Genomic DNA, 21422 nt, shown 5'->3' on the forward strand with positions numbered 1-21422 from the left:
AATTGAACACACTACGTATAGCTACGTACAAATTCAACTGAGACACGACAATAAACACACTAATGATTGAAAACTCTGTTCCTGAGACTAGAGTATGTGACAGGAATGTAATCCGGCCCCATTCAACATTGTAACAACTCGCGTAGGAATTTACCGAATCCACTGGGAAGTGTTGGTAGCCTTTCGGTGATTCCAGTTCACTACTCTCAGACTCCTCTTCTCCATTTTCTGTCACACTGCAGCGCTGCACGGATTTGCAGCTGCAATATATCGTACACGTGCCATATCGATAGCTAGTTTCAGAGTTTGTACATAAATCGAACTCTTACTTGCAAGACCAATAGATTGACAGCAAGTGATCAACTACAGCGTCCATTTACTTCATGTCCAGATCATCTCTCAAGCGACTCGGCCGTTCATACGTTGTAGACTGCACATGAATCGTCTTGAACGACTTCCAATCGCTCGGGCCTATGCGCTTCCCTCCGTGTTTCTTTCTGCCAAAGGAAGCCATAGAAAAAGACCATACTTACAGCTTGCGTGATGCGAAAAACACGGAAATATACATCACATGACATATCACGTGACACCAAATGCCTTCGTTCTACAGCCGAACCATCGCCGTAGGTGAGCTTTTCGCCGTAGATTTAAGGTGAGTTAGTGATGCGAATGCACGTTTTACTTCCGTCTAAGCAAATATCAAAGTGTACGTGAAGCGGTAAAACGAAACTCGCACTTAGTAGACGTTATTTGAAAAACCGCCACGTACCTTTTTGTTTTTTGGCCCTAGTAGAATGCTCAGCTATCAAGTTTGCTCTGAGATAGCGCCAAACTTCCCAACTTGATGTGTGACCAGAAACGATTAGCGGCCGAGGGCGGAGTCAGAGTTGCACGGACCGGTGAAGTGCTCCTTTAATTAATGAAACATTTCTACGCAAATGCGGCGTTTAAGAAACCAGACAAGCAATACTTTGTTATTGTACACAGTTTCTTGGGAAGAATTCGCTTTTACTAACTGAGAGACACAACAAATTTACGTTTCAACTTGCATGTTTAATACATTCTAAATCAACAATCTAATTCAGCTTTCTCTACGTTTCTTGTCCATTCAACGCAGCCACTAGCAACTACACTCACTGCAACTGTCACTTCCAACACATCAAACTAAACGAATCATACTGACTAAGCAACAACAGACAGAAAAAGCAGTAAAGCGAAGCTCAAAGTCAACCAGTGACTTAAGTCTTTCCCTGAAATTCAAGATCTAACCTTTCCATGGGCTGAACACCATGCAACGCTGACTCTGCACACGTGAACATGGGATACGAGCGTTGTTCTTGTTGGCATCTACGAATGCATTAGGCTGGATGGTTGAGATCTTAGAATTGCTACAAATGACGGCAGACAAAGTCACTTTTTCTATTTGTACGAGTTGTTGAGATGTAAAAACGCCCGGATTTTGATAAAAGAATCGATCCCCGTCCCTCACACGAATCAGTTGTTCTGCGACAATAACCGAGAACGTCGGACCAAGCTGCCCACCAGTGCGTTTTGAAGCAGGGAATGCTTCCTCAAGTTGCGTCTCCAGCAAGCCGCATACCCACAAGTCACACCGATTGATTGATCCATACACCTCCTTAATTTTATTTTTATTTGTTTCCGACATGAGTGGCACGGGTATGGGAATATCCATTTGCTTGAGCTTGGTAAGAGCATAGGTGCGATAATCGATGTATGGACGCAATCCGTGATCACGTCCACGTTGAATGTTTAGTGACGCCAAATCAATTCCCGCATTTGTTTGAACACCGTTGTTGTCGCGAGGTTCAAACAAGTGATTGGTGAGTTCGTCGGACACGAAGCGATCGATGAATTGAGAATTTTGCTCAAGAAGTCCACGAAACAAGTTCTCAAAGTTGTCGTTGCTAACTGTGCCATCACGATTTAGGAAATAACGATGAGGTTGGAAAAATGCGTCACGAAATCTAAACGTGTCGATCAGGCCGTAGTTGTCGTTGCGACGTTCTAAACTATTGCGCAGTTGACTGTGACCCATGCGATAGGCGGCCGTCGCAAATTCATTGAGAATGCCCGCGTTGACGGTCTCGTCGTATGCGACATACCGCGGAACGAGTCGTTTGAAAACTTCACGGCCGAGTAGTTCGGGGCCGTACTCGTTGTAGACGATCCTTTGATTAAGAGCTCCGACAATTTTTCGTGTTTCCTGATAGAGTCTCTCGTCATCCCAGTTTGGGTTGATCTTCTTTAGTTCGTGCGCGATACGATTGTGCTCGCGCAACCACAAAGTGTGCATCGTCGTCAGAAACGTTTGCTCTGTAGATCGTCGATCGCCCGCTACGAAGCAGAAACAGATCGGTCCCATGCATGGAGGACTGGGTTCGCATTTCTTCTTTGGATCCTTAGATTTAGGATTGCAGCTAAAGTCAAATGGTAAACTTTGACCGTCAAAGTTGGTTTTCAGAAGTCCGCCCGAGTTTGTTCTCAGGCGTTCGGCAAGTGCTTCGTCAGATCCGTAAACGTTAGAGGCATCAATGTAAGCCGTGATCTCGTTGACTTGCTCACGAGGAAAGATAACATTGTGGCAGCTGTCTGGCGATGGTGCCGAGCGAATTAATGGAATACATTTTCTTGGAAAACCAGCCTGCGTACCAAACTGTGGATCATTACTTTCGATTGGAATGTTGAAGCATGTTTTGTTTGCCGTCTTGCAGTTATTACTGCATTCCATGTCGTCCCTGCTCTCCATAGCCAAAGTAAAGTCATGATCAAGGAATTGACCCCATTGCATCAGTATGTAACTATGATCGTTGTCTGTGATTGACTTATCGGGATGAATTCCAAGACTGATTCTTCTGGCAGTAGGCAGTTCTTCCCCTGCGCGTTCCGTCACCGGTTCATTATATCCTGTTCCTCCATAGGCTGCTGGTAGAAAACGAAGAAATGGTGTATTGTGTGCACCCCAAGACGTAAACCTCTTGTTGTTGCACTTTCCGTCAATAGTACGGAACTTGTCAACGTTGGGAACTCGACCACATTCATCATCGGTACCTGACGACAAATCCTTCTTGCATTGTTCAATTTGTGACGCGTCGATTTTGTCACACATATCTTCCACTGTTTTGAGATTTTTAGCTTTAGCAAACTTCATCACTTGGGCTTCCATAGCCAATCCTTCGTTTACAATTATGATTCCCTCTTCTGTAACTTGTCTTTCCTTTTTGTGCATAGCCATGGCCGTGATGGTATTATCCGCTTTTGGCAGGGTGGCACAAAACTCTTTAACTTCACTCAGACTTTGCGGTGGGAATTCTTGATTTTCTAGTAGCAAATAACAAATTTACGATTTTGGTAATCATAGCCTACACTTTCCATCTTGTCTATGTTCATGAAATTGAACTAATAGTAAACGACGTTGTATGCTTGCGGAAACGTTAGAACTAGCAGCTGCATTCAAGCAGATATACATGAAAGAGATAAACGATACATGGTACTACACGTAAACGTACAATGAACAACAACCGCTCTATTCGCATACAAATCAACAGACAAACAACAAACAACCAAACACACAAAACAGAAAGAAACAAAAGAAAGGAGAAGATACGGGTTGCCAAACAGCACAACACACAAATGTTCAGTCAGTATTTCTTACTATGTTAATACGTTAGTAGGAAGTCTTGGTAGTTGAGACATTAGTTCTTAATTAAATATTTCCAACGATACTGGCAATTATGCAGTAGGGTCACTTCCCTGCGGTATCATCAAGCATCTCTGGTTGTCTTGTACGTACAATGTGCTGTTGACATGACATGTCTATATGATGTCTGCCATCTTTGGTACAGGGTTTGTTCCTACTAGCTGTTGTGTGATGCACACAAAGGAACATTCTTACACCGCAGAAAGGAAATTCTACTGCAAATGCGATAGCAGTAACACACAATTTTGCCAAAATACGTGCATAAAAGATTCATCTATTACAGACGACACAATCTTACCAGAAAAGACTTGTACTTCAGCCAGTTGCAAGTAGTTTCTAGTTCTGAGTTGGACCATAACATATCGAGCATTAATTGGAGGCACGATTTTAAAAGGGAAGACATCTCTCACTCCTTTTCCGTGTGAAATTTTCTTGGCCACATTCCCCTTTCCATCAAACAATATGACATCAAAGTATTGCAGCCTGTCTTTGCAGCAGTCGATCCGATTATACAACATAACTGCTGTTATTGCATATTCCTGTTGCAAATCCACCTTCCACCAAGCCTTGTTGTCTCTATTTGTGTGTGTTGTAGTCCTGGCGGTAAAGATGCCGTTTGTATTGCCATCGACAGCTTTGGAGGCAATGGGGTTTGCAGAATGACGGTATGTAGAACTTTGACTAGTAGGCTTTCCGATGGCGACGTTTCTGTGTCCTAGAGAATCAATAGATTTACACACGACCAAAGTTAATTGTCATAAAAATAAAGAAAGTATTGCTCCTTAGAGAGCTTGTTGCAGTATCATATTATTATAAAGACCTGTTCGCAATCCAACCGTCAACTTAAGCGTAGCGTAAGGTAACGTCAACTGGACGCATGCAGTTCAACGTTGCTAGCTAATGGGGTGTTCACAATTGAACGTCCAGTAAGGAGCGTCGACTAGCGTATCTTAATAGGTCTGATGTACCCAGAAGCAGACGCTCTGACAGACTGGCTAACTTCCGTACGAAGCGGACCCTCAGCGACTTTCATTTGCGTGTGTACTTATCCGTTTTTCCATATTTCGCGATACGCGGCCATGTCTTTTGTTCGTTCGCGACCGTAATCTTTCACATAAAGGAAAACGTTTGCGTAAAAAATTCAAGAAATTGCACAGCGTCCTCTCGAGGGATCGACACCCGCGTAAAATTTCACGATGAAGCAAATGCTACACATTCCAATTTATTCGAACACACGCCCACACGAGTCCTGTGTAGGCTCTACGTGTCGTCGTCCTTCACAAAGCTTCGAGTAATCGAATGTTTCTTGCCGACTGAAGTTACACTTGGAGCGCTTTCATTTCTCTTCAAATTTTGATTGCATTTGCACCGAATCAACCTACACGTTTCCTGCATTAAGCGCTGCACGGAGAATGTGTCGATTTCTGCCGGAGAAAACGAAGATTCGAATTCATTCAGCACATCTGGAAACTCGCAACAGAGACTGCACGCGACGTACTGTACGCTCAGACTGCATCTCTTCGGTCAGAACACTACTGTATCTTGCCCGTTCGAAGGACGGGGCATTTATCTAGTATTTGTGCTGTAAGAAGTAAGGCATACGGACAAAATGGACAAAAAATGGACAAATGTCAAGCCCTCCACGCCATTCGTGAATGACGTCAACCTTAAATGTCAGTTGCGGAGATAGCCCACTGCCTCTAGAGACAGGGCCTCCATGAGCTACGTGGAGGCTTAGGGCCAGGGCTACAATCCACCTTGAGCTTGGCCGGAGTCATCCAGGGGCATTGACAATGGCGGGGCTCTGGAACTAGACACCAAGGCCCCAAGTACCCGTCTGCTGCATAATGTTACTTGCATGATGCCAAGCCATGCCCACCCCAGTCAATGACCAGGTACTCATTTATACTCCTAAGTCGAGAGAAGCAATTGAGTATAAGTTTCTTGCGTAAAGGAAATTATGCCATAGCTCGCCATCATGGTGACTTGAACCTGCAACCCTGCAAGGTCCTGGATGTTTTCATTCTCCAAATGCACTCTCTAACCAATTGAACAAGGCACACACACACGCGCGCGCGCGCGCACGCACGTATGTACGTATGGATTTCACTTGCCACAAACTAGAATACCTGCTCATCCACGCCTATCACCTTTTCAGTATCAACCGGCTTTCGTTCGGTACACTGGAAACGCGCCTTACATGTGGTGAAGCAGCTTACTTCCTATTGGTTGAACGCTGACTCGAGACGCTGCATGGGCAACGCTAGAAATAGAGCTCGAGTCTATTTGAACGGAGCCTCACGGAACGTCAAGGAACAAAACGTTTCATGTCTACTAGTTGTCGCTGAATGCTCAGTTACGCTATTTAATTTACGTTGCGTTACGCCACGCTGGTGTCAAATTGTAAACCGAGCCCATATATACAGTAATAAACAGACGAGCAAGCAGATAAACAGAGTGACTGACAGATAGTCTGATAGAATAGCAAGCACACTAGTTACTGCTGTCATACTGTAGTTTCTCCTTCCTGTTTGATTTCACAGAGAAAGAAGCGCAATGTCGTTAGACAAACAAAATAAATAAACAAATACACAAAATATAAAGACAAAAAGCCATTTACTTAAGAGAACGTAACATAGGCAACCATTAAACTTTCTTACGTTTTACAACTTTGCCATAGACTTCAACCTCAGCCAAAGACAAGTAGTTTCGAGACTTAAGCTGTACTCGAACATATTGAGCCACAATAGAAGGGACTAAGCCAAATTTATACAGACGTTGTGTTGTAGATCCATGAATCAATGTTTTGACAAGACTGTGTGTATAGTCATAAAACTTGATGTAAAAATTTGTAAGCCGATCACTGCAGCAATCGATTCTGTTGAAAATGTCGATAGTCGAAATTTCCGATTCGAAAATCAAATCTACTTCCCAGAAAGCCTGATAATCGTTTCTTGTGTGAGTCACAGAACCAGATTTCCAACGGCCATCCTTGTTACCATCCACAGCCAATTTAGCAACAGCGGCAGAATTGAAATTACTGCTTTGTTTTGCAGGTTTCCTTAAAGCCAAGTTGATAACTTCGTTATTAGATTCTAGACGCAAAACAGCAAGATCACAAGATGTCAACTATTCTTACATTTAATAACAACCAACTGAATTAGACTCTTACAAACAATAACAGGCAAAATATCTGAAACCTAGACACCATATAACTACAAAGTCCGTTCACGAATTAGGTAGACTCGTAAGCGAGGGGTGGGACTTACCAAGAAATGATTAGCAAATAGGCCGGATGTTATGTTTATATAAGACTACTTAGCTAGGTTTCACTTTACACGATTGCATTGCTAGCCTTCGTACGTGTAGTCACAGAAAATGAGAATCATAATAGCATAAAGTAAAGAACGGTATGCTATAAAGAGAAGTGTGGAATGCCACCAGGACGTAGCTCTGCAGAAGAACGCATTCTATGTTTTTACATAACCTTAATTTGATAAGGAAATGACCTCACTCAGCGGTCTTTAAAACAGATTGGATTTAGCCTGTCTCCACCCTCAAACTCGTTAAAACTCCGGAAACTGCCTATACTGGTTATGTTTTAGGATACAATAAAATATCGTTATCATAATTGAATTAACCTACTCAAGAGCTGCCGCAGACCCCTACCGCTCGAGAGCTACGCGCCATATTCCTGAATCATTCTATTCAATTAAGATAACGTTACTTCGAAATAAATTCATCTATTAGAGACCACAAAATCTTACCAGAAAAGACTTGTACTTCAGCCAGTTGCAAGTTGTTTCTAGTTCTGAGTTGGACCATAACATATCGAGCATTAATTGGAGGCACGATTCTAAAAGGGAAGACATCTTTCACTCCTTTTCCGTGTGAAATTTTCTTGGCCACATTCCCCTTTCCATCAAACAATATGACATCAAAGTATTGCAGCTTGTCTTTGCAGCAGTCGATCCGATTATACAAAATAACTGCCGTTATTGCGTATTCCTGTTGCAAATCCACCTTCCACCAAGCCTTGTTGTCTCCATTTGTGAGTGTTGTAGTCCTGGCGGGAAAGATGCCGTTTGTATTGCCATCGACAGCTTTGGAGGCAATGGGGTTTGCAGGATGACGGAATGTAGAACTTTGACTAGCAGGCTTTCCAATGGCGACGTTTCTGTGTCCTAGAGAATCAATAGATTTACACACGACCAAAGTTCATTGTCATAAAAATAATGAAAGTATCCCTCTTTAGACAGCTTGTTGCAGTATCATATTATTATAAAGACCTGTTCACAATCTAACGGTCAACATAAGCGTATAGCGTAGAGTAATGTAACGTCAACTGGACGCATGCAGTTCAGCGTTCTAGTCAGAATTTTTTGCCAACCGTCAATATGACTTCATTAAATATAATGACGTCAATTAATGACATCATCAAATGTTTGATGTTGACATATATGATAATGACATCATGCTATAACTTTATTAGAGTCAGAATGGCAGCGTGTATATACTGCAGTTACTGCATGCTTGGAAGACTATTCAATATAATTGCCACTCAGATATTGTTGAATAAACCTCATTGAAATTAATTAATAAACATAACACAGACAGACAGACGGGTAATACAATAGATTACTACAATGACAAGTTGACTTAATTAATCAAAACTGGAATTGTGAGCTGACCTAAAAGAGTAAGGGTGTACAAAACATGAGATTGAAGATAAACAGGAATTAGTAGAACACCTGCTGCAACCACAGTATCATTAGCACCTCTTGTGTCAAAGATCAACAGGAATTCACCTCAAACACCAACAAGGAGACCATGCACTCCCTAAGATTACTGTATCATATGTGTCTGACATGAGAATATGTATTGTTCTGTAGCAACTTTGGGACCATCAAGACCGCTAATGTCTTTAATTCCGTGATGAATCTTGAAGAAAAACATCCCACACTATGTTTGATAAGGCTTTCCAATGCTGTTCCCAACCGTCAATAAATGCTGTTTTCCCCGCTCCAAACGTCCCTTTCCCTCCCAACCGTCATTTTGACGGTACTGACGGTAATGGCGAGAACACTGCGCGGTTGAACGTTGCCTAGCTACTGGGGTGTTCACAATTGAGCGTCCGGCAAGGAGCGTTGACAAGCGTATCTTAATAGGTCTGATGTACCCAGAAGCAGACGCTCTGACAGTCTGGCTAACTTCTTTCCGAAGCGGACCCTCAGCGACTTTTATTTGCGTGTGTACTTATCCGTTTTCCCATATTTCGCGATACTCGGCCACGCCTATTGTCCGTTCGCGACCGTAATCGGCACGCACACAAAGGAGAACGCTTGTGTACAAAATTTAAAAAAAACTTGCACAGAGTCCTCTCGAGGGATCGACACCCGCGTAAAATTTCACGATGACGCAAACGCTACACATTCCAGTTTATTTCAACAGACGCCCACACGAGTCCTGTGTAGGCTGTACGTGTCGTCGTCCTTCGCAAAGCTTCGAGTAGTCGAATATTTCTTGCCGACTGAAGCTACATTTGTAGCGCTTCGTTTCTCTTCAAATTCTAATTACATTTGCACCAAATCCAACCTATGCGTTTCCTGCTCCTAGCCCTACACGAAGAGTGTGTCGATTTCTACCAAAAGCGAGAAGACCAAGATTGGAATTCATTCAGGACATCCGGGACCTCGCAACAGAGACTGTACGCCCAGACTGCGTCTCCTCGGTCAGAACACTACAGTATTTTGCCTGTACGAAGGACGGGGCATGTATCTAGTATCTATGTTGTAAGGAGCAAGGCACACACAAACACACACACACACACGCACGCACGCACGCACGCACGCACGCACGCACGCACGCACGCACGCACGCTCGCACGTATGGATTTGACTTGCCACAAACGGAACGTCACGGAACAAAACGTTTCTATTTTACGCTGAACGCTCAGTTACACTACTTAATTAATTTACGTTGCGCTACGCCACGCTGGTGTCGAGCGTCATATTGTAAACCGACCTCATACAAGCAGTAATAAATAGGCAAGCAAGCAGATGAACAAAGTGACTGACAGATAGTCTGATAGAATAGCAAGCACACTAGCTAGCTATTGCTGTCATACTGTAGTTCCTGTTTGCTTTCAGAGAAACGAGAGCAATTTCGTTAGATAAACACAACATATAAACAAATACACAAAAAATAAACAAATACGCAAAGTAAATAAACAAACAAATACACAAAGTAAATAAACATATACACAAAATAAATAAACGAATACACAAAACATAAAGACAAAATGTCATTACATTAATTGAAAAGTGACATAGGCAACCATTAAACTTTCTTACGTTTTACAACTTTGCCATAGACTTCAACCTCAGCCAAAGACAAGTAGTTTCGAGACCTAAGCTGTACTCGTACATAGCGAGCCACAATAGAAGGAACTAGGCCAAATTTATACAGATTTTGTGTCTTAGATCCATGAAACAATGTTTTGACAAGACCGTGCGCATAGTCATAAAACTTGATGTAAAAATTTGTAAGCCGATTACTGCAGCAATCGATTCTGTTGAAAATGTTGACAGTCGAAATTTCCGATTCGTCAATCAAATCAACTTCCCAGAAAGCCTGATAATCGTTTCTTGTGTGAGTCACAGAACCAGATTTCCAACGTCCATCCTTGTTACCATCCACAGCCTTCTTAGCAAGAGCGGCAGAATTGAAATTACTGCTTTGTTTTGCAGGTTTTCTCAAAGCCAAGTTGATAACTCCACTGTTAGGTTCTAGACGCACAAATGGTAAGATCACAAGATGTCAAGTATTCTTACATTCAATAATAACCAGCTGAATAATTAAACTCTTACAAACAATAACACGCAAAATATCTGAAACCACACATGGCATGTTTATGTACTAGTGCATATACATGAACAACTCCAGCCAAACACAAAGAGACACATGCTGTCTGTAATGTAATACCAAGTTACAAAAGGATGTATAGGACTACGCAGGCTAGCAGACAGAAAGACAGACACACATGCAAACAGCTAAATCAAGTGAACATAAAAACAAAGACAAAAACCCATGCAGACACACTTATAGTAGGATGTCAACGAAGCAAGCAAATAAGCTGGTGCAGGTGTCACGTGGTTTGACTATTGCATGCTACTAATGGCGTTCCTAAGATCCTCCTGTAGAGTAACAAAATAGAGAACTTGGGACTAGCCATAATCAAAGCACCCAACAGTTCCTGGCGTGCTTCAAATCATTATCCGTTTACCTCAACTAACAAACTAATTAAAGGAGAACTCCCACGATTTTCAAGTCGGGGTCAGATACAAGATTTTTTTATCTTGACTGCACTCGGAAAACTTTGAGTTCCCTCCATTGCTTCTGTAACGTAGGGAAGCACCGCAAAAAGAGGGCGTGTTAGCGTAGGCGTGGTTGATGACGCAGTTGGTGCATGACCTCCACGTGTGGTGCACAAGGCGTGCTATCTACCTGGCTTATTCGACGTGAAATGGTCCACTGCATTGCCATTGGCTGTAGCCACAACAGCAGCGACATCGCCAGAGGTGTCAGCTTCTTCAGGCTTCCTCTCAAGAAGCCAGATTTGCTAGAATCATGGCTAGCAAAGTTACGTCTGGTGAATCCGCCTATCTCAAAGAACAGCCGGGTTTGTTCGGATCACTTTGAGACCTACAACGCATGCTGAAATGACACGTCTGTAACCCTTGCCCAGCCTCTCGTGCACCCAGCAGGTAAATTACCTGTACACAGTCAGTCGCAGCAGCCTGCGTGAAAAGCCTGTCCAAGTTCGTCTAGGTGCTATTCGCCTAGAAGTTAGTGGCTCTCTGATGGGATCCTGTCGACAATCGGTCATTAAGACTACAGCTGTTCGAAGAACGTCTTCATTGAGACACACAGCAAGAAAGTTCTCATGCTGCGTAATAATTACAGATCAGATCCTGAAGCTTCCACCCTACACCCTAGTTCGTCCACTTCCTGGCAGCACAAGCACTCAGCTACGCTAGGCATTACAGAACACCTGTTGCAGCTGTACCAAGCAGTGTTCCCAACTCGATTTTTGTTCTCATCAGACAGATCTTCACCGGTGATCTGTCTGCCGTCATGGCCGTCAATGTATTCAACTACGTTGATGTCACGCTGAGTAGGTCCGTACTCTGGCTCGAAACTGTAAGGTCGAACACCAGACAGAAAAGAACAACGCGTATGCGTTCGAATCCGTCCGCAACTGCATCTAACCCGATAGCATGCGCGTGTGGCTTGCGCCAATGACGTCGTGTACCTCGTTTACCCGACACGCCCCTTTCTTTCGGCGTTTCTCCTGCCGTGAAGATGTCGCGCACAAAACCTATGTCCCTTCGAATTGTCGGTTTATGGAAGGGACTGGTATCTGACCCCAACTTGAAAATCGTGGGAGTTCTCCTTTAAGTGTTCTAGGCAATGAGAAATCAAAAAGAAAAGCATTTCGTACCTCGGGGAAAGACCTGAACGCATGCATTTTTGCAAACAATGACGTTATTTCGTGACTTCCAGAAGACACTACAATCTGTCTCTTTCGATTTCCGATTCTTTAAGAACTCATTGGATCCGATACTAAACTTCATGAACTTTGGTTGAATCTTTCTGACTTGTAGCTGTGGTGTAACACAGATTGCTTTGAAATGCCAGACCAGAGTAAACGATACTGAACGCGATCACAAAGTACTGTAATTTCAAGTGGAAAGGTTTGAAGTGTAGAACTGAAATGTAGACTAGTGTGTAGAAGAAGGGTCAGGAAAGGGAGTTTCCACGGTAACCACGGAAACCCTCTGGATCCGCCACTGTCATTAGCAAAACTTAATAAAGCATGCAATTGCCCAAGGATATATCTTTGTGGATTTGTAGGATATATTGACAATTCTAGTATGTAACAACCACACACACACACACACACACACACACACACACACACACACACACACACACACACACACACACACACACACACTCTCTCTCTCTCTCTCTAGGCGTGGTCATAAACATTGTGGACTGTAAAGACGAGCGGGAACCAAAGCCACTTTTCCTAGTCTTACTCTACAGTATCAGTCAATTACATGTCAATATATATGGGTGTTTCCATAAACGTGGGCATGTCTCGGAGCATTGTGAAGTTTAGCTTCCCATTTCTAGAGGTCAAGCTATGCCCATGCCTTACCGCAGACGTAGAAGTAATGGTTTATGCATTGGAAACGTCTCTACCCATGACTGATGCAAGGAAGGAGAAATTTCAACAGGCCACGGCTCCAAATGCTGTCCACACATGATACAATTAGGATGGCAAGGAAGTACTACACGCATTACCATAGGCGTAGAAACCACAGGGGACGCAGGGCCATGGCCCCTGAATGAATGAAAAAACCAAGAGCTCCAATAACGGCATTCGGGTTGGCCTCCCTAACTTGGATGCCATTCCTACGCCTCTGCATGGTTACGACCGTTTCATGCAATCAGAGATGACATATTCCAGTGACAGCATTCTGTTCAAGGGGAACAAGGTCAATGCGGCTGTTTCTTTCTGTAACCAGATGATAAGAGTCATTAATAAGAGACAATAGGGTCAGATTGACAAAAGAGAGAGCTCGAGCATCAATTGGTCGTGCATGAGCAGAAATATATAAAACCACATCAGGAAATGTGCCATTTCCCTCCACTACAGACGACCCAACGTCAAGGAGCCATGCACTCCCACAACATGAGCTATCCAAGAGAGACCATGGATAAAGATCGGGACAGACATCATGACACGGAAGACGTGGACTACTAGTACTACTCCAAGTATGTCGAGGTCTCTCTACTTCCATATGAAACAGCCAAGTCAGTCACTGTCACAATTAAATCATTGTTTTGCACGGTATACAGAGTCCCAGAAGAGGCAGATATAGTTAGGGAGAATATGCCATTCTCCAGCTGTCTAAGACCGATGTCTCCAAAGAGTGGTATTTTCACATCACTATATCAAATACCGACTGCACTCAGTCCAACGGTCTTGCTGCGCAAAACGTACAAACAATGACACAGCTACACTGTACAAATGTTAAAACAATGTACATATCCGTAGCTCGTTCTTCTCAACTATCTAAGCACGCACGCTCATGCCATGCAGAACTGAAAGCGTCCCCATGCAACGCAACTGCTAATGGAGCTGAAGACCAAGATACCTATGGCAGTTGTTAATTAACCGGGCTGCTTCAACCCAAGTTCGCATAGGGAGTAGCGGGGAGGCTCAAAAGACGGAAGGAGCGTCAGTACTATGAGCAACAGTCCGACAAAAACCGCTACTGCAACAAGGTCAAGTGGTAAGAGTACAGACGGGGCAAGAGTGGGAGCCGCGTTCGTAGTGAGCCAGCATCAGGCTCCTCGTTCATGTCTGGTCAGTCAAAAGAGGCTTGTTCTAAACAGGAGCGTGAAACTCCTTCATCCAACGACTGCGGAAACACCAAAGAAAACACCAGATCAAAGTCACGAGATCCTAAATGATGAAGCAACACCTCAGGTGACCGAGCGCCTTTACACAGCTAAACCAGAGTGAGCGTCCACAGTGGTCCACAGGAACGTCAACAAGCTTCAAATTAAACCTACACAACTTCCCGCAGACGGCTCGTCAGAAGGTCTAAACGTCTGCACGACATCGTCTCACTTTGTTGAAGAGAGGAGATGTCCATTCACCATCAAAGTAACGTAACGTACATGCGTGGTTTGAGTAGAGTACGTCATCAGCTAGTGTGATTTAAACGGACTTGTTGCATTATTCTTGTGCAGTCTTGTTCCTCACACATTCTAGGTTCTTCTTGCAATAAAGCACCTCAGAAAGCTCTTACAATGAGACAGTATGAAGAATCCTTGTTTACAAACCAAGCGTATATATCATTGACATAGCCATAGGAACCTAGAGCAGTGGGGTAGAAAGATGTTCACGAGCGGGAGGGGGAAGGGAGAGAGGGAGCATGTAACGTGGACATCATCATGAGTAAGCAAAAACTACCTCACTTGCCAGACCGTCAACAGATTTGCAAAAGTCACTAGCACAAAATATTTCAATTCCTACATTGAGCGAGGAGACTGCAGCCCCAGCCCCCGGTTCCTACGCCGGTGCAAAGGCTGACAGGCTCTATACAGCCCCACTATTTGCCAGTCTATGAGGTCACTAACAGCTATTAGCTTCAAATAATTTAACCATTGAAAGGCAGTTTGAAATGATACCATTGATTCAGCTCCCCCTCGCTAGTTCCTACGCCTCAGAATTGAGTTGGCAATCGATTTCCATATCTGTTTTTTTATGCTGTACGCTAACGTTGGCATAAGGATGTCCAAGACATTCAGTGTGACACATGAGAATACTAATACGACTATTAGTATTCGTAACCTGAGTATTAAGTCAACAGTACTACAAATGCAAATACCATAATTGCCTTTGACATGAGCTCAGTAACCAAATGACGTACTCTACTAGATTCCAGACTCCATGTAGAAAGGTTGCATGGCTAGTTCTCAACTAAGTGCCCTCTTAGTTAGAATCAGTCTTTGAGAACAGGTACCTTAGCCTGTCCGATTGAAATCCTAGCAGGAACACTGTGCTGGATGGTGCCTTTGGTTCACTTTAGAATATGCATAGCTGAGCCATTTTGTAATAGAGTACACTGCATGATACTGTACATAAAGCATGCCACTTCTGTGTTGACTTGGTGCCACTAGATTTATAGACATGAACAACTCAGCAAGTGATCTGTGTCAGTTGGCAGGCTCCAGTAAAATGAGAATGCTATGGGTGCTTTCACACTGACCTTAGGTTAACCTAGATTAAGCTAGCTAAGTAAACACTACCATATAGAACATGTAATTACTGGGTAATTGACCTAGGTTAGCACTGAGCAGCGTTCACACAGCACAGAAATGACTCACTAACCAATCTAGATACTAGTTATGTATATCTTGTCATTGTTGTCCCGTCAATGTCTGAAAGGTTTGGAGAGTTTCGTCCTCTCACTAGAGACATGATCTTTACAAGCAACATCTGGTTGTACATTCTGCACAGCAATCCTAGAAGAGTAATAAAAGGAACCTCTCGTTGCCCGCGCGCTATTCTTTGCCTTCTCCTTTTCTACTGAAGACGCGCCCGTGTAGCTTTGAAGCGTTTGTAGCACATTCTAGAAAACGCGCCATTCTTTGCTATGCCCAGAGGGCGGAGCGACAGAGTTGTAGGCGGAGCGACCGAATTGTAGGCGGAGCGACCGAGTTTCAGCCTAGCTTGCAAGAGGGTTAGCGCTAGCCAAGCTATTACCTAAGACCAATTAAGCCTGGTTCACAATATGACGCCGACGTTGAGTTGAGCGTCAAACTTCAAAGAAACCGCCTCGACGTCGGCGGCATCTTTTGATGTTGACGCCTATGTCGACGCTGGATTCATTTCTATTGTTGATGTCGACGTCGACGTCGGCGTCAATATTGTGAACCAGGCTTTAGTCAAAAAGCGTCTGGAACTAAATCAATTAGAGTTAACCTAGGTTAGAAACGTCGTGTGAAAGCACCCTATGAGATGCTGAGTTAGGTACGTTAGACCACCTGTGTTTGTTTACCCTACAGTTCACTTCCACAGACCACCTCTAGTTTCCACAATCTAAGTAGTTATTGATCATTAGGCATTGCTGGACTGGAATACTAGACTGGGCTACTGGACTCCAATACCTCTGCTGTCGATTCTGGATGTCCGCTCAAAAGAATCAATAAATGCACATAATCTTAGCAAAAACTTTAGATCATACATTCCGCGCTGATTTCAAAACCGCCGACTGAAGACAGACTCAGGTCTGGCGCGTTCACACTCAATCTAGCGATCTAACTTGACGTAGGGATCTACACTTGTCAGCAGATCCCAAGTGCTATGCCCAATTAGCTTGTGTGAACGCACAGAAAGAATGCGTGGGTAGAAGTATCTACAGAGGTACACGTGCATGACGTGTGCCGTCGACCACGGGGTGTATACCTACACGAAAGATTTAATGTTAAAACTGCGAGTAGAAGAGACATGTACCTATTATTTCAAGGTGCAGACAGCGAACTGTGGTACCGTCGAAAGCAAAACATGCGGCTGTCCGATATTTGATAGGCGTGTCCAACATACGGAAAAAGCAGTGGTAGTTCTATTTTGTCACTGTGAACAAGCAATACGCCAAGTGATCAAGCTCAATCTAGCACGTCGTGTTACTACTCTCTACATTCATGACATAGATACAAGAAATCTTCGTCTGGTTTCCGTTCGCCAACGTCCGATATAGGGAGTGTCTAATAAGTATTAGTTATCGTAGCAGCTGTTTATGGCATTTATTGGCCCGAGGCCTCATGGGATTATCAACGAGATAATTGATCCAGCTGGAGGCGATGTTCAATTATCGAGGTGATAAGCCTTGAGGCCGAGGTGTCGATAATGCCATACACACCACATACCATGTAATTATTGTATGGGCGTGGTCGGGTAAGGACAAGGACGACAAGGAGAACAACCCCAGCAATGCTGCTGAATGGGAGAGGTCATGTGAAGCAGCAACACCTGCACTCCTCTTCCACTTTTCAAATTGCAGCGTTACATTCTACATGGGCAACAAGCCATAAATAACTCGATTGTGCTTGTAACCTTGCTGACGTAATTAGTAGATGTAATAGGTGTTATATGACTGCCCTAATTGTGTTGTGTTATGTTTGGTATCTAATGCTTGTGAAAGCTTGTAGTAAGGGAAAAGATGATAGCTAGGCTAGATGGCATTAGCGTATTGTATTCGAGGCTGACGTTTACTCTAAAATATACCCAGGGTCTACGTGGAGCTCCAGGTGTAGAGTCATTACTGGATGTAGACGGCCTGCATGTTGGACAACATATATTGCTCAGCAGATGGTTAGTGGGTTTAGTCCCAACACTGGATCAAAATATTTTTCATCTGACACCAAAAGAGTAACAAAGGAGACTGCCAAAGCACACAGAGTTCAAGATAGCCTTCCATATCTAACATGACCCCATCCCCAACAGACTGTATTTGCTTAGTTAGAAGTCAGCTATTAGCTATCATAGTTAGGTACTTTCCTAATTCCGCGCGTTGCAGGTCCAACATTCAGGCAACTAAAGAGCTTCGATAGACACCAATATCTGCCGTCGCGGAAATGGCCATGCCCTTCTTACTAGTCCCTCTAGTGTGTGAACGCACTTTGGTACGTTCTCTAATGCAAGCTGGCCATTAATACGTGATACAACGTACCTAGCCATGCCAAAGCACTGTTGACAACACAGCAAGCCAGAAGTAACGCGTAACGTCTCATCTTCGTTGAACCGTCTTCTCTACAAAAAGAACACTCATGTCAGTATGTAGATACAATGTCACGCGGTAAGTAAGTCGTTTATTGAGTAGCCAAACCTGATTTCCAGCTGATAGGATAGAATAGCTGACGAAGGTCAAAGATGGGAGCTTGCCCAAAGCCACGAGATCCTGATAACATAAAGGAAAACAACGTCTAGTCCAAGCAGCAACTAGAGCACACTCCAGCTTCTGTAGAGCTGCATCCTTGCTGACTCACCTCGGCTGGGATTTAATTAGTGGCTTTCACAGCTGCACTTTCGCCAGAACGACGCAGCTGCAGCAGAATCGCCAAATGACTGAGCCCTGGCTAAGATTGGTACTTCTATCGTATATTTTATTGGCTTGCACGTGGGCGTTGCGTTTGTTCCTCTCGCCCAATGGCAGTCCTCACTGTCTCCACCTATAACTTACAATATACGTGTAGAGCTACCAAAATAATGGACGTCTGTCGTGGCGGTTTTGTTATTGTTGCCAGAAAGAGTAACTTCCAGGATATCATGGTTCTTAGAAGCTTTGTATTTATCTATTGCACAGGTTCTAATTGAAACTATATTTAGCTATAGACTTCTTGCTCATTTCCTACCTCATACTGTTACACAAACTATTCCTTTGTATCCGATTTTCAACACAAATAAATAATTATTGTATCTGTGTTTGCTGGTCAATCCTATTGCATGCAGTCATGTACCGTTCACATTGAACCTGCTGCCTACACTGAGAATCACAATTAGATAAATTCAACGTTTAGCAATGGACAGCAAAAAGTTCGATAACCTTTGAATTCATTTTTCATATAATTTGCAGATACTCTAGTTGTAATTTGCCTATAGCTAGACTGCTGTGTCAGACTCAACCTGTTCTCACGCCGCTCTCATCATTCCCTGGATTGTGGAGGATTGACAATAGGGAAGGGAATGAAGAGGGCAGATTGAGACTGGGTCGAGTCTATTGTTGTGTCATATGAGAGCTGGAAACAACAACGCAAATTTAGTAACGTTTACATTCATCTTCGTTTCCAACAAAATAAGAGGAAAAATGTTTCTAATTTAATGACTGTTGCTTACTACCTAGATGACAGTTGTTTATTGGTTGTCTAGTAATAATGGATTTAGTGCATGGGCGCTGAGTATACTACCAACTTTCCATTAGAGTCATTGTTCCATTTCGTCTGCACCTTTCTATGCAAGTAATTACCGAAAAATACAGAAATTGATATTTCTACAGCTCTTCTGCAAACGAACTCCTGATTGTTCCTAAAAGTCCCTATACGTCACATGGTTGTCTGTTTATCTTATTAAAACTCTAACCCATAAAGAAATGGTCTTTTGAAGCTGCTCTTCAAAGTGAAACAATACATTTTCAGCTGTTTTCACAAAAAATCCTGCTTGTCAATTGAGCAGTTAGTCTTTGTCGTCACATAGTCTTTAATTGCAAGTCGGATAAAATGTAAAATTGCAGTTACTTAAAAAGGAAAATGTTTATAATGCGGAACAGAGTGACATTGAAAAGCTTCTTGACTTATAGTTCCAGCAACCCATAATTGCAATAACTACACCTCTAGAAACGATACAATTTGAAAGACATTAGGTGGATGCAATGACTCATTGCTGAGATTCCAATCAGTTCTTAACATCCCTAATACAATTGAACATATTGAACAGTATAGATTTGTAAGACTAGCTAAGGTATTGTAATTGGGGTAAACCGTAATAACTGGTGCAAAATTGAGTTGGGCCACTCCATCAAATTTCAGAAAAGCCTGATCCTACTGTTGCCTAGTCCTCCTTCTCGCTAGGTTGCTAAACCACCTGTGCTAGCTGTCACGTGTGCATAAGTCCACGTGGTTTCACACGTGTTGTTGGACTATCTGGAACTGTCCATATATAGTTACTTACATCACTCAGTCAATAAACCCGTATGTAATTATCTCAAATTCTGATAATGGTACACGTAAACTAAATGTTAGTGGAATAGCCAAGCTTTGCCAGAAACTCCATTTCTTGGGCGTTACCTCTTCTCTAATGTGAACAAATCTGTAAAAGTGGAAAGACCAAACTGTGTGTCAAGATGCTGTTCTGAGCTGTTGTATGTGTGACCTCAGTGCTCTGCATGCATATCAACTCTTTCTGAAATAAAATCCCTGACACTCATTAGGAGCACTCGGCTTCCTAAATTTAGTGTATTCATAAATAATTAGATAAAAGTTGGTAAAGACCGTAAAATACAAAGAAAATCACCGCAAAATACAAAGAAAATCACCGCAAAATACAAAGAAAATCACCGTGGCTGTTACATCAATGGCAGACCCATGTGACCACCTCATAAAACATATTCAAAAGATTGGCAACTAAAAAGTGGCTTTGAGATTGTCCTAACGTCAACTGATAAACTCTAATTCATTCGTCAAAAGAAAATTTTCCATTGTTTTTCTAAGTAAACGTTATTGAAGGAATAAGAGATTCTTTGGCAGTACCAAACTTAGGCAACAGATCTTCTGCCTCCAGAAACGATCTAGGAAACAGAACTGCATTGCCCTTTACACCTTTCAACTTGTCGCGAGCTTGTGCACTGTCAACTTGAGCCAAAGTTTTTTCAAGCTGCAACAAAGCTTTGTGATCAAAGAGTCGTGTGGAGACAATAACTATTGCTTACTCGTTTAGCTTTGGCCTCTGCAAATGTCTTGACCGAGTCGCAAGGCATACAGTTGAAAACCTACCAACATGTAGTTGTATATTGCAAATGCACTTGCACTATCAACAAGTCGAATTCAAAGCTCGTCATACCAAACGTTCAAATAACTAACTAAATAAACAAACAAACAAACAAACAACAAACAAGTTATTTCGTACCTCTTCAAAAATATAAGTGTTCTTGGCTGCAGTTGCCACCAGAGTGTACTGTCATAAACCAAATTGGGCAAAATTAGTAACACAAAGTTAGAAATTTTTTGTTGATCTGAACACACCTTGAAGACAGTGTCACAAAGTGGATCAGCAATTTCATCATCACTGACACCTCCAAAGTGTTCTCTAAAAACAACAACTACCTAGTAATATAAACGCATATTTCTGATGATACATAATCTAGAATAATAGACAGCAAAATGTGTACAACATAATAAAGTCAACCAACAGAGTGAGCTACATATGCAAGCATGCTGGTTGATAAAAAATCCAACCACATGGTTTGTGTGTACAAAAGAAACCGTAGTCAATCTATACAAAGGAACTACCACAAACACAAACAAAATAAAAGTGCACATGCTGTTCAGAACAATTTCTATACCTGCT

General features: G+C 42.8%; 2 protein-coding genes across 2 annotated transcripts in view; both read right to left on the reverse strand.

Moving 5' to 3' along the window:
- Positions 1 to 1032: 1032 nt before the first annotated feature.
- Positions 1033 to 18433, reverse strand: LOC134187957 (uncharacterized). Its single transcript, XM_062656138.1, has 8 exons — positions 18350 to 18433; positions 18190 to 18261; positions 18034 to 18113; positions 10072 to 10506; positions 7486 to 7902; positions 6379 to 6813; positions 4017 to 4433; positions 1033 to 3339 (listed from the first exon to the last, which is right to left on the reverse strand). The coding sequence occupies exons 3-8, from the start codon at positions 18092 to 18094 to the stop codon at positions 1265 to 1267; spliced, it is 3840 nt and encodes a 1279-aa protein (XP_062512122.1). The 5' UTR covers positions 18095 to 18113; positions 18190 to 18261; positions 18350 to 18433; the 3' UTR covers positions 1033 to 1264.
- A 1843-nt stretch (positions 18434 to 20276) lies between these two features.
- The window catches only part of LOC134188400 (phospholipase D1-like), a 29570-nt gene continuing 28424 nt past the window's right edge, over positions 20277 to 21422 (reverse strand). The window contains exons 28-31 of the mRNA XM_062656577.1: positions 21098 to 21161; positions 20982 to 21029; positions 20785 to 20844; positions 20277 to 20729 (exon numbers count right to left, since the gene is read on the reverse strand). Coding sequence (XP_062512561.1) covers positions 20562 to 20729; positions 20785 to 20844; positions 20982 to 21029; positions 21098 to 21161 — 340 coding nt within the window. The 3' untranslated portion in view covers positions 20277 to 20561. The remainder of the gene's footprint in view (positions 20730 to 20784; positions 20845 to 20981; positions 21030 to 21097; positions 21162 to 21422) is intronic.

This window comes from Corticium candelabrum, chromosome 12 (assembly GCF_963422355.1).
Source record: "Corticium candelabrum chromosome 12, ooCorCand1.1, whole genome shotgun sequence".
NCBI classification, from domain to species: Eukaryota; Metazoa; Porifera; class Homoscleromorpha; order Homosclerophorida; family Plakinidae; genus Corticium; species Corticium candelabrum.